A 13,969-nucleotide genomic window follows, 5' to 3' on the forward strand; every position below is an offset into this window, starting at 1 on the left:
TTATACATCGGGGAAACCAAACAACCTTTGGCGAAGCAGATGACACAACACAGAAGAGCTACCTCGTCAGGCCAGGACTCTGCAGTCTATTTACACCTACAGGCCAGTGGACACTCTTTCAAGGATGAGGATGTACACATCTTGGACAGGGAGGAACGCTGGTTTGAGCGCGGAGTAAAGGAGGCCATTTACGTGAAAAGGGAAAGACCATCTCTGAATCGAGGAGGGGGCCTAAGGGTACATCTTTCACCATCTTACAATGCTGTGATTGCAGCCATTCCCCAACTCTCTGTGAATGGTACTCATGGCCATTGATCAGTGGTCTTTGATCAGTGGTTGTTGATCAATGGTCATGAGAATTTGCATAATTAAGATTAATGAACTGACATCCCAGCCCATTGTTCCTTCAGTGTGCTGGTTTCAGTCATTATGCAAATGTACTGTTTATAAGATTGGGGAAACCTGCAGTCAGCTGAGACTGAAGAAGTCACTTGGATGAGTGACGAAACGTTTCTCCCACAAAACGCTACGTCCAGATGAACAGAATCAACATTTGGGGATTTACTTACCTGGATGATTGAGCATGCATCAAGATGAAAAATTCTCATATAACAAAATGAGGGGTGTCTCAAGACTTTTGCATATTAGTGTATCTAAGAAGTTTTATAGTTTGTGATTCACTGATGGAAACCACAAAATGACAAGCTTAGTGGGTTTTGTGATCAACTAAGCTTTATTTGTCATCACTTCTCTTTTTAGGGGAAATTACTTGATAGTGGATCGATCACACCATTTCCCCCCAGGCTTACATGCTCCCTCTTAATTGCTATGAGTTGTCATAGTGGTATATTAATATGCTAACATTATTATCCCTTCTCTTAATTGCTTATCTAGTTCAGGGTCACATAGGGCTAAAGCATGAAAAGAACATCATATCCTGTTAAAAAGATCAAAAAGAGCCTGAACCTTTCTGGTAGAAAAGCAAGAACAGACTTGCACAGGTCTGGATTAGATTAGATAAGGTTTGGACCGTTTTAATACAGTATCATCATTTTCTCTATTTTCAGATCAGTTACCAGAGTATTGAGTCATCAGATCCAGGTATTAATGTGCCAGGTCCTCGCCGTACAGTGTCCAAGCTGAGAAATGAGACCTACCACATGTTCTCCGGCCTCCATCCTGGAACCACCTACCTGGTGTCTGTCCGGGCCAGAACTGCCAAGGGCTTTGGCCAGACTGCACTCACTGAGATCACCACCAACATTTCTGGTGAGTCTCTGCACTGACTGCTGTGTGTGTGTACATGTGCGTAAGAGATTTTCTCTTGACTGGTATTTAATGATGAATTCAGATTTTCAGTGGCTGTGACAGGACAAGTCTAAAGAAAAAAAAAAAATGTTTTTTTTAACGATAGGAGACTATGTCATGATATGTAATTCCCTCCCTTTGAAGAGCTTTGGTTGAATTGCACATTTAATTTTAAACTGTACAAATTATTTTCATTCTGTACACCTTTCAGATGCACACTGGCTTAGTTTGATAGAATAACAGCAGCGCAAATTATAGCCAAGTACAAATGTTCAGCTTGAATGGTTTGGGTGAAAACAGCTTTGTTCACATCACCGCGGCTTGCGTTTTCCATTCAAAGGACACGCAGCTGTTCAGAAATTAGACAAGCAGTGTTTGTCAGGGAAGAGGTTACTGCTATGGATCTCAAGATTCTGTTCTGTCTGTGGGGATTGTGAAACACTCTCCCCCTGATTGGTGTCTGCAGGCCATTTTCACTAATGGTGTTTACTCTGATGAAACATCACTTGCTATTGTTGTGTCTCCCTCATACAGCACGTGGGGGGTAAATGGAGTGTGTGGATGATTTGGATTCATTCAGGAATTCACACACAAAAGCAGTTAAAGAAAATAAAGCTTCCTCAAAAGGTCTGCAGTTATTGCTTTTTCCTTCTTTCTGGAGATGTATCTGTAGAAAATCTCCTGATGCAGGCTTTAATAATGTTTCAGGCTTCTTCTTGTTAAAATGACCTGATTATGTTAATCCGAACAGCAAAACAAAAAGACATTTTCTTCTGTCAAATTACATATTGAGCTCCTAAAAACAATTAACTGTGTGCCAAATCTAGAACTAAACAAGGCTGTTTAGCTAATGATGTTGACTTTTTGTGTGACAGCAGTGTATTTCAAGGTCTAGGTAGCAAGTCAGATAATTAGGTAGTATTTCTGAAACAGCTTGAGGGCTGCAGCGGTTAGCGATGGGACCTCACGACAGATCATGGTCCAACAACAGGATGGTTAGAAATCTTCCAGAACAAACTGATCTATGCAGGATCTTTGTCCAGAGATGGAACACTGCACCCCCGCAGGTCCTGGCAGCACACAAAGTCTGAACTGGACATATTGTTTAGGTTATTAGAAAGTGCTTTAACTTCTATTTTTTTGTCACCCTTATTTTTGCCACATTTTTCCACCTCTGCCAAGGAGAATGTGTTTTTGGCAGTGTTTGCACGTGTGCCATTCAAAGTTTTTGAAAGAATTCTGATAAAACTTTGTAGGGGTGTAGAGTGGGGTCATGTTAACAATTCATTAAAATTTGGCTTGCATGCACCGAGGTCTTCAAGGTCAACTTAATGATTTATTGGTCAAAAACTGGCAAAAAAAAAACCCTCATAACTTAACTATGATTCTTACAAGTGTGGTGTGTATAGTCAAAATAAAATACTGCATACAGATTTAAAATATGTCTCATTTACCTCTGACCTCTCCTTCAAGATCCTTCAAGTTGACCCCAAAATACGTTGTATCTAAAAGAAAGTATTGTCAAGACAAAGAGAACGATGTGCCTCGTTAGCTGCCCAGTATGTAAAAGACAGCGAGCTGCCTTGGCACAGTTTTGCATTCTGAGTGTTTCTTCTTGAATTTGTTTCTGCACTTTTTATTACATTTGTGCTTCATAACTTATTTCAAACAAAAAAATGTAAAAGATTAATTTCCTTGACTGTGTCTTAACATTGACTGAAAACAGAGCAAAGCATAAGAGTTTGGATTGTTCAGCGAAGGAGTATCGCAACGAATTTTATGAAAGAGTCTTTGCAAAAAGTGGAAATTGTGACATTCGCTGTTGTACTGAATTTTTCTGCATACTATAGTCCATTGCAGTCCTTTTCCAGTTTATTGCACTTACATTATGTGCATTCTAAATCCTACCAAATCCTACCCAAACGTGTCCTGCTTGATAAATAGTAAACCGACACAAGGAAATGATAAATGATGGCGAGACGTGCCATTATATTTACTGCACCTGTCTTAGTTTGCATCCAAATATCAAATATAAATGTAACATTTCACTTTTACATGACTTTGCTGCAAGTTGACCCCAAAATATGTCATATCTTTAAAAAACAGTACTGTCAAGAGAACGCGAATAAATCCATATACACTCAAAATGAAGTTAAAATGGGTTTCAGCAATGCAAATAACAAAGCCTGCTTTTTGTACTTTTTACTCCACTACAAACTCCTTAAAGTATTTTCTAAAAAAGAACAAAGAAAATAAAATGAAACTATACAAAATACAACACTATTCCTTTAAAGTCACTACTGCCCAGAGAGCGAGTTGCCTTGCGCTGGTTGCGCTCTCTGAGTGCTTCTTGTTAACTTCAGAATTTGGGAAAGTCAAACATGTTTACGGTTGTTCTGAACAGCCTAATGCAGAGTCGAAAACCTGCTTTTGAGGGGACACATTACTGTTTAATTTTTGGGTTAAAGGTGCACATTTTCAGGAAGACTGAATGACTTTTGGATTGTCTAGTGTGGTATAGGTTTCCCGTATTTGTGAAAAGGTCACTCTAGATCCAACCTTGAGCTATTGCAGTGCACTTTCAAATTTTGAAAGTAACTCCTTTACATTCATACATTAAATACATTAAATATTATACATTAAAGTAATAGAATCAGTGCATTCAAGTAAAATATAAAAAAAATGCTCATTGTTAAAGTTTTATTAATTTGTTTCTTTTATGGCAGTTTAATGGTTTACAGCAGTTTCTCTTTTTAAAGTTGTTGCTTCTTTTCCTTTTCATTTATCCTCTGATAAGTGTGCTTGTTTCATGTCTATTTATTATTACTGTCTCCTAAAGCAGACAATGACATAACTTTATCCCTAGGCATGCAGAATATATTGAACAATTTGATTTTAGTCTGGTGTTTTCTGATGCCGAACAGGGAGATTGGTGGATTGTAAACGTTATTGTCTTAATAAAAATACCTTTTGGTTCTGCTGGATCTTGGTGCTTTTTATATTCCAGGAGAATTCTTTGACCCCCACGCTGTATGTAATACAGCATCCATCTCTATTATCTGTACCTGTTCCATTCGGTTTAGAAAGTGGCTTATGTGGGCTTGCAGATGTCAGAGTGTACAATTAAATCTATAGTATCACATGCTCCCACCTGGCTGCGCTGTCAGGAGCTCTGGGCAGCCAGCTCCTGTTCCAGTTTAGTACCACACATGCAAGTGTAATGCTGTACTCGTTAGTTTTTTCATTATTCATTGGCTAACCACCTAACACACACTGGCTCAAACACTCCTGAGCACGACTGCATATAATGCAGACCTCAGATGTTTGCGTGCAAGCATGAGTGTGTGTTTTTGCGGATGACGGGTTACACAAGCAGGTTTTTACGACGGGCATTAATGCCTTGCCTCAGCAGAAACATTTTCCACTTCCATTACGGAACCTTTTTGTTTTGGCTTATCTGTTGTACCAGGATAACCATTTGCTTCACTACGTACTCCAATTAATTCACTCCCTGTAGTAAACAGAGATGGGAACACTCAACCCCTTTGTCCCCAGAGCTTTGCTGAGGTTGTGCAGCATTGAGATCTGTCCTAATTATATTATAAGAGCCTCTTGTTTTCTCTGTAGTTGGCTGCTGTTACTAGTCATCATCAGTCAATGGCACTGTGTGGGAGGCCTGCACACACTAGTACGCTGGGGACAAGTGCGGGTAATGAACAAAGATGGTACACTCTTATCTTTTAATGTAGGGGAGAAAACATTACTAAAATATCGAGCAGTGGAGCCACGTGTCTGTTGAAGCTCCCAAATCTAAACAGAGTATATTTCATCTTTTGCAAAAAGAGTACGGAAAATCATCCTGCTCTTTTTCTACATATGTTAGCCCTTTTTTGACACATATTTTCCACTTTTCTTTCTGCCCTCAGCTCCGGTGTTTGACTATGAAGACATCCCTTCTCCACTGAGTGAGTCGGAGAGCACCATCACCGTGCTGCTGCGCCCAGCCCTGGGGAGAGGGGCTCCTGTCAGGTACAATGCATGCTTCACTCCTACACCGACATTCATTTGGTGCTCTTCCAGGCTCTGATATTTATAGCTGCAGTCAAAGCGAGCTCTGTGAAGCACTAGAAAATTGTTCTTGAGTCTTGAAGCATAGCAGACACCATTTCAAGTAAAATGCACAGAAACATGATGATTTTGCAAAGTTCACAAAGCGTTCAAAATTAAATGCAAGCCATTAATATTAGGTTTCCTCATTAATGTTTGCCCAGTGGTCAAGGACATCGGAACGTTCTGATGTGTTGGCACAACAGCAACAGAAAAAAGGGAATAAAAAATGGGCCGTTATTCGTTATTCCGTCCTGAAGCCTAATTCACCATTTCACACAGCTTTAGAATGACGCTCCATGTCAACCATTCGTATGCTGACTGTTAGACATTGTGTCACCATAATGGGCCCTTGCCACTGGTCCAATTTCAGTAAAACCTCAGGTTTTGAGAAAAAATTGAAGCACCAGGCTTTCAACTAGAAAAGAGCATCCAATCCTTCATGGAGTGCATTTCTCTGGGAGAGATATAACGGTGCAATAGAAAAATATTCATCACATGGTGAGGTTCTGTTAAAGCCAAACGAGAGAATGTCGTGACAATATTGCTTCTTCATTGTGGCCATGAGTAGTAAAAACATTTTTTCATAACTGAAATTAATAATCAAACAAACACAGTTTGGTAAATGGTGACTGCTGATATACAATTTGGGACATATCTTTCAATTCAATTGTATTTATACAGCGCCAAATCACAACAACAGTCACCTCAATGCGCTTTATATTGTAAGGTAGACCCTACAATAATACATACAGAGAAAACCCCAACAATCATATGACCCCCTATGAGTAAGCACTTTGGTGACAGTGGGAAGGAAAAACTCCCTTTTAACAGGAAGAAACCTCTGGCAGAACCAGGCTCAGGGAGGGGCGGCCATCTGCCAAAATTCATTCATTTTCCTGTCTGGAGTAAATGGACTGGTTTGTATATAGCGCTTTTCTACTCTTCCGAGCACTCAAAGCGCTTTACACAACTTGTCCATTCACCCATTCGCACATTGTTCTAAGTGCTTTCTAAGTAGCATTCACACTCCAATAGATGCATTGGAGAGCAATTTGGGGTTAATATCTTGCCCAAGAATATTTGGCATGCAGACTAGGGGAAGCCAGGAATCGAACCACCAACCTTTCGATCAGTAGATAACCTGCTCTACCGCCTGAGCTACAGCCATACTTTACACAGTAGCCAGACTTTTTTGGAACCAGGGTTGGGGAGTCACATGCTCATGCGCTTTCACTAGCTCATGAGCTACTCGAAGGATCTAGTTAGCACCTGTTAGCTAAAGCAACAGCAGCTAAAGTAATCCTTTTACTCTAAATAAACACTATACACAGGGAATAACATCTTGCGTTTGGAGCCTTACAGACCTGCATATGATACCTACTTACCATGCAGTCTTTTTAAAGTTTAGCATGAGTTCTCTGGATGACTAATCATGCTACTTTTTCTTTACTTTCACCTGGTAGGCTGATTTGGAAAGAGTTAACTGGCAGAGCGCGGATGAAAAACATTGATGAAAATTGTTAAAACAAAACATCACATAATTAAAAGTGATGTTATTCAATAAATATACATATCCAATAAAGATCAATTATAATAAAAAATAGCTGAAATTCAATAATAGCGAGTTTTTCTTGTATTTTGATATAATTTATGAATTTGGGTTTCAGTTGGGCGCAATCTTCAAATGAACACTGTAGTCCAAACTGTTTAATTTAAAAAAATAAATCATGAACACTGTAGATGGCATATTCAAATCTGTGTGTATATAAAGTTCAACATTAATGAGTTAAAAGCAACAATTTATTGGAGGTAAATTAAAAAAGTAAACAATGCCAATGAAATAATTAACAAAGAAACCAGAAATATTAAACAAGACAACTGAAAACAATGGCCACACATTACAGGATTTCAAAAGGAAACATAACATGAAGTAATATCAGGTAAAAGTCAATCTATAAAAACTTGTTTTAATTTGGAATTTAAAGGTCACTGGCTCTGTGGGCCTGAATCTCCTCAGCCAGATCATTCCAAAGTTAATCCATTTTATGTATCGAAAACTCTGGAGTAATATTACTTTTCCGACTGGATATATGATGATGATGCTACAATTTAAGGACAAGGGCAAAAAACACAGTGTGATCTGAATGGTATGTTCCTGGCATTATGACTATTGACAGCGATATTATATACTATTAGAATGATATTTAAATGATAGGTTTTTGGGGCACTAAGGTCCACATTGTCCTGTTTCAGTGCCTACCAGGTAGTGGTGGTGGAAGAGGATGGGTCCCGTCATGTGAAGAGGAGGGAGCTGGGTACCGTGGACTGTTTCCCTACTCCAAATTCCCACAACGAGGCTCAGGCCAAAGGGGCTCCACATTACTACACAGCTGAGCTGGCTCCCAGCAGTCTGCCGGAGGCCACGCCTTTCACAGTGGGTGATAATCACACCTACAATGGCTACTGGAACAGTCCTTTGGACCCAACCAAGAACTACCTCATCTACTTCCAGGCCACCAGCAACTTCAGAGGGGTAAGAACCATTACAATGTCTTTTTTTCTCTGCTACTCGGACACTATTTTGCAAAAAATATTCCCTCACCTATCCAAATCATTGAATCTAGGTGTTTCAATCACTTCCATGGCCACATGTAGACTCCATCTACAAATATTTGTGAAAGAATGTGTTGCTTTCAGGAGCTCTGTGAATTCCAGCATGGTACAGTGATAGCCACCTGCGCAATAAGTCATGAAATTTCCTCGCTACCAAAGATTCCAGCCTGTTCTCACTCCCAGTGCGTAACATCCCAACGATTTGTCATGTCCCACGGCATTCCTGAGAAACGCGAAAGGTGACCTTCCGCGTTTTTATGCTGCGTGCCGGGTTATGGGTGAAATCTAGTAGAATGACAGTCCCGCGGTAATACATGTTCCAGCTAGAGCAGGGCGATGTGACCAAAAATATTTTTCACAATATGCATTTGAAAATTTGCGATAGCGATATAACTGACGATATAATTGACACTAGACAAAATATTTTACAACTCCACAACTTTATTAGTGCAAAAAAACCCCATCAATGTATTTTCACTTAAACAAGTTTTTATGTGCATTAAAGTTATATAAAAATTTATCAGTGCAAATGCAAATTCCTTGCTGACAGTTTAACCAAAAGGCATTTCCAGTGGAAATTGGCCGACATATCCTCAGCATAACCATGTATAATATCCACAAAACTTAAAGAGAGGTTATACACACAATACGGTAATATTATGTTGAAGCACAGTACGTATCACTCCGCGAGGCTCCTGCCTATGATACCCGTAATGCTCCGACAATCCATCAAGCGGTGCGGCGTCGTAGCTTAGCAAAGTCGTACTGAAACATTTGACAGATTTTCGAGCGCCGTGTACGACATAAAATCGTTTCGAGGTCAGTAAACACAACCAGAATTCATACATAAGGCACACGGGATTATAAGGGGCGCTGTCGATTTTCAGAAAAATCAAAGGATTGATTTTAAGTGTGCCGTATTTTCCAAAAAACGTGGTAATAATGACGGCCCGCTAGCATGCTCTACCAAAAATAGTGCTTTGTTGTGTATCTGACGGACGAAAGCTAAACCAGTTCCACACCACTGAAGCTGCAGCATTTTTACAAACCAATTCTGGTTCATCCGTTTCTTTCAACAATCCGCTCTCGCCCTTCTCATTCTCCGTCACTGCCGTGCTTTTTGTGTATGAAAACAAAGGCACTGCGCATGCGCGTTTTACCCATATTCTATCGCCATATTTCATTTTCTTATCGTTGCCCAACATTATACCAGTATTACCGTGAACGGTATAATATAGCCCAGCCCTAGTTCCAGCCATGTATTCCAGCCCTAACCCTAACCTCGTCCCTATCCCTAACCGTAACCAGCTCTTTAACGATGTAAAATAGTGTTTTCCAAAGCGATTAAAGTAAAATGAATGAACATGTGTAGATTAATTCCAAACGGTTCTCATGTTTCCTCGTTTTTCCAATCTCGTCATTTAGGGACGTGTTGGGTGCCTGGAAGCGTAATATGTTGACGATTTGTCACCTACCGTAAAATATTACGCTTTGGGAGCAAGAATGTGTTGCAGCCCATTGAATATTCCACCGTCAACTGTTATTGGTATTGTAACAAAGAGCAAGTGATTAGGAACAACATCAACTCACAGCAGGGTCAGAGGATGCTGAGGAACATATTGAGTAGTTGCCAACCGTCTGCAGAGGTCAGTCGCTATAGACTTCCAAACCTCACGTGGCCTTCAGATTAGCTTAAGAACAGTGAGAGCAACGTAGAGAGCTGCATCCAAGCCTTACATCACCAAGTGCAATGTAAAGCACTAGTGTAAAGCACACCGAAACTGGACTCTAGAGAAGTGGAGATGTTCTTGTCTATGCATCTCTATCTGGCAATCTGATGGATGAGTGTGGGTTTGGCTGTTGTCAGGCAAACAGTACTTGTCTCACAGCATTGTGCCAAGTCTAAAGTTTTCTGGAGGGGGGACTTATGGTGTGCGGTTGCTTTTTGAGAAGTTGGCCTCTGCCTTACTTAAAATTAAAAGAACTAAAAGATAATTCTAGATACCAAGATATTTTAGACAATTTTAAGCTCCTGGCTTAGTGGGAGAAGTTTGGGAATGGCCGCTTCCTCGTGCAACGACCAGACCACAAAGCAAGGCCATAAAGACATGGATGAGCGACTCCAGTGTGGAAGAACTTGACTGGCCTTGAGTCCTGACCTCAATCTAAAAGAACACTTTTGAGACGAATTAGAGCGGAGACTGCAAGACAGGCCTTCTTGTCCAATATCACAAATATTTCTCTGGAAGAGAGGTCAAAAATTCCCATAATCATGCTCTTAAACTTTGTGGAAAGCCTTTCCAAAAGAGTTGAAGCTGATATAGCTGCAAAAGGTGGGCATGATCACAGTAAACCCAATGGATTAAGAATTGAATGCACTCAAGTTTATATGTGTGTGCAGGCAGATGAACAAATACTTTTGGAAATATAGTGCATAAAGCAAGGATTGGACTAAAACTGAATGAAAAGCAGACAGTGTTGAAAGGAAAAAATTGAAAGATATTCAGAAAGACTAGAAAACTATTGCTCAAAAGTACTTTAAAAATGTAAATAAAGTTTGGAAGCAGAATATAAAGAGGGGTGACTCAAGAATTTGGCACATTACTGTATGATCTGCCTTTTAGAAAGCCTAAATTAGCCCCTATTTTTAGACTTTTTAATCGTACATTATTTGTCATTGAAAATGGAAAGGCAAACCTTTTTCTACCTAAAACACTTAAAGACATTACATGAGCAAAGTGGCTGAATTTTTTTACAAGATAATTACTTGTGGAATAGAGTTTGCACCTTTTCTTTTCATTAGTAATCTTTCAGTTGCCAGATTGCCTCATATTTAAGCTCTTTATAAGTCAATTTTCTGTGGGGAAAAAAAGTCAAACACTTTCCCCCAGACTTAAAGTGATTGGAAAAGAAACTCCTCAAGCTATTGAAAAAATGACTGAAGCATTAACAAGGAAAGTGCTGGACAGCAGCCACAGAAACACTGAAAGCAAATGCTCTTTAAATCATTAGGCACATATGGCTGTTATGCATGCCTACCTGTCTCCACCATCTCAGCTATGCGCTTGTCCAGCTGTCTCAGTCCTCACAGGATGCAACCAGTGTTTGTCTAATTGGGTGGAGCTTAAAAGAATAAATGAATACAGTCAGTGTCTGGTCCTGGTGAAAAACAAGATGTTGCCTGTCCAAGTGAAATCACTGATGTCAACAGTTAGCTTCTCTCATTGTGACCTGGCATTTGAGATGATTCTGTCTCTAAAATCAATCGAAAACGTCTTTTGGCACAGCAGCTTTTAGAAATCCAAATATTATAATTCATCTTTGCACTTTTCTTTTTTGTCCTGCAAAATAAATATATATCTCAAGTCTGTTTTCTAAATTGTAGCTGTGTTTCATGAGCGATGGGCAGCTCCGAGAGAAAGAGGGAAAAAACCTAATTATTTCGACAATTACTCTGGATAAATTAGATGTACGGGGCATACTGTGGACCATGAGCTGCCACTGAATTGAAACCGTAATTGCTTTGGCAGATATGCTGTCAGTGGGGCTTGAAGGATGCATGACTGGTGTTGCCAGTTTATTGTGAAACACATAACCAGGAAACAAACACACTTTTCCAAGTGTTTTTTTCCCCGTCTGTTATTTTTGTAGGGGCCACTTTAGAAAAATCTTGATTACTGCCAAAATATCTGTGACTTGAAACATGAAAACATCAGAATAGAATAGAATAGAGTAGAATAGAATAGCCATTTATGGTCATGTACAACGAAATCTCCCCCTGTTAAATGTGTTTATGTGGGGTTACGTGTCACTTATGCTGATATTTATATGGACGATGTAGCCTTCTGGCTTAATCTGGCATATTTACATGGATATATGTTAACTAATATGTCCCTTTTAAATAAATACATTCAAAAAATTCAAAAAATAGCTAGCATTGCTAAGCTAAAGGATGTATTTCTTTTTACATTTTTATTATCACTTTTGATCACTTCAGCAAATATTATTGCACAAAAGAAAGGTTGGGAGCCTTTCTTTTCTAGACGGTGCTGACTTCAGCTTCTTGGTTAAATGTCAACTATACGTGTCTCCAGTTTATGCAAGCTATTACTCATTAGCTCTATATGTAACTTGCCTGCTAACCAGTCTGTTCCAAAAGTCATGCACTGTCAAGGAACCTCTGTGACGTCCCTCTTTGACTGCCATCATTTTGTTATTGCAGTTTTATTAATTAAGCTGCTAAAACTGAAACAATCCTCTATTTTATTCTTGATTTTAACACATTATTAAGCACTACTAATAAGTCATATGAGAGTTATTATCCACAGTAAACAAGCCGTGGGAGCTTGTAACTAATATAATTTTCTTTCAACCGTTAAAGCCTTTAGCACCTTTATGCTTATTTTTTGGGTTTTAGGATCAACATTCAGCACCATGTGTTTAGCATCAGGCATCTGTTTTCAGTTAAGAGGTTTTAATAAATTAATAAAGAGATTATAAAAATTAATACATTAATAAATAAATAAATCTGTGTGCAAAGTTCGAATGTTATAGAAAACAAAAGTAACAATTATCCTATGAACACAGGGAAACATATAATGGCTAAAGAAACAAATCGAGAACTAAATGGAGAGTAGATATGGAGATATATCAGGCTAAAACTGGATGGATTTATTTGCTTTTAATCTCAGAGTAGGTTAAGATGGGACTTAACCTATGCAGATTAAGATATGCAGGAGGCCAACGCCAGCATCAGTGTATAAATGCATATACAGAGTCTGCATTGCTCTCCCATTACACCACAAGACCACCAGCTGACACTGAGTTTAGTATGCTCCAGAGTTTTCTTTATGTTAATGATATGTTATTAATAACATGGCTAACTTGGCAGAATACTTGCTACTATACTTGTATCTTGCAAGCCAGATGCATGTTTTTTGTCCACTAAGTATGAAGAAAAAGTGTTAGGGTCAGGGTCATCACACATGATGACTTAGAGCTCATATCAATCAATTACTTTGCTTGCATGTTGTTTGCATTTTTGTTTCAGAAGACCTACATCCCATCTTGACAGAGGATAGGCTAGCTCATGACATTCTACCTTTCGCAGCTTTAATAACCCCTAGGAGGAAGTAAATATAACTTATCTGTCACTATAAAAGATGGAAGAAGATGAGAATCCACTTGAAACAAATTTCCAATTATAAAAGGCAATTTGGCAAACGTTTTAGGTGAAAGGGTCAGAATCCAATCTTAGAGCACAGATTAGCATAATTGCCCATAAAGGCTAATTTAGCTTCCTTAAATCTTAATTTGGAAACTTGCCCCTCTGTCTCTGGGACAGAAATGGCTGTTTTGGGAAGGAGTGGCTTCACATTGTGAAGGGGAGCAGAGGTTGCTCACATCACAGGGAGCTGTCATGCACTTGGAAATTTCAATTATTTGCTCCACACAGCAGTGGTTTGGGCTGCATGTGTTTTACATTTTACACAAGGTGGTTGTTTTTAACAGAATGACTCATAATTAAGAAGCATTGTGAAGTCTGTGAGTGTGTGTCTTTATGATTCACTCAGCTTTTTCTTCATCCACAGGAGACCAGAATAAACTGCATTCGGATTGCTCGCAAAGGTAAAACTTACATTTTCACATCAAATAAGCTATAATATCACACATTAGTTATCACTTCAGAATTACTTAAATACAGAAATAACTATTTACAGCCATAAATGCTGTTTGATGTATTCCATGACATACATGGTCCCAGTGGTTGACCTCTAAAGACTTTGGTGAGCCTCTGGCTCTTTCTATGACAGACATCCGTGGTTCCTGGAGATAGATAATAAGTGCATGTAGCCACTTTAAGGCCACCCATATGTTACACAGCAGTGGCTATATACTCACTTCCCATTTCACCAACACATCATATTCATCAGCTGCA

At 39.1% G+C, this 13,969-nt stretch overlaps 1 protein-coding gene across 6 annotated transcripts in view; it reads left to right on the forward strand.

Moving 5' to 3' along the window:
• LOC102794632 (receptor-type tyrosine-protein phosphatase U-like) overlaps window positions 1–13,969 on the forward strand; it is a 257,206-nt gene that overhangs the window by 184,472 nt on the left and 58,765 nt on the right. For all 6 annotated transcript variants that reach the window (XM_087835513.1, XM_087835515.1, XM_087835514.1 and 3 more), the window contains exons 10-13: window positions 1,068–1,269; window positions 5,235–5,337; window positions 7,672–7,951; window positions 13,623–13,659. In XM_087835513.1, coding sequence (XP_087691639.1) covers window positions 1,068–1,269; window positions 5,235–5,337; window positions 7,672–7,951; window positions 13,623–13,659 — 622 coding nt within the window. The remainder of the gene's footprint in view (window positions 1–1,067; window positions 1,270–5,234; window positions 5,338–7,671; window positions 7,952–13,622; window positions 13,660–13,969) is intronic.

Source organism: Neolamprologus brichardi, chromosome 22, assembly GCF_056152115.1.
Source record: "Neolamprologus brichardi isolate AB-2024 chromosome 22, ASM5615211v1, whole genome shotgun sequence".
In the NCBI taxonomy this organism is placed as follows: Eukaryota; Metazoa; Chordata; class Actinopteri; order Cichliformes; family Cichlidae; genus Neolamprologus; species Neolamprologus brichardi.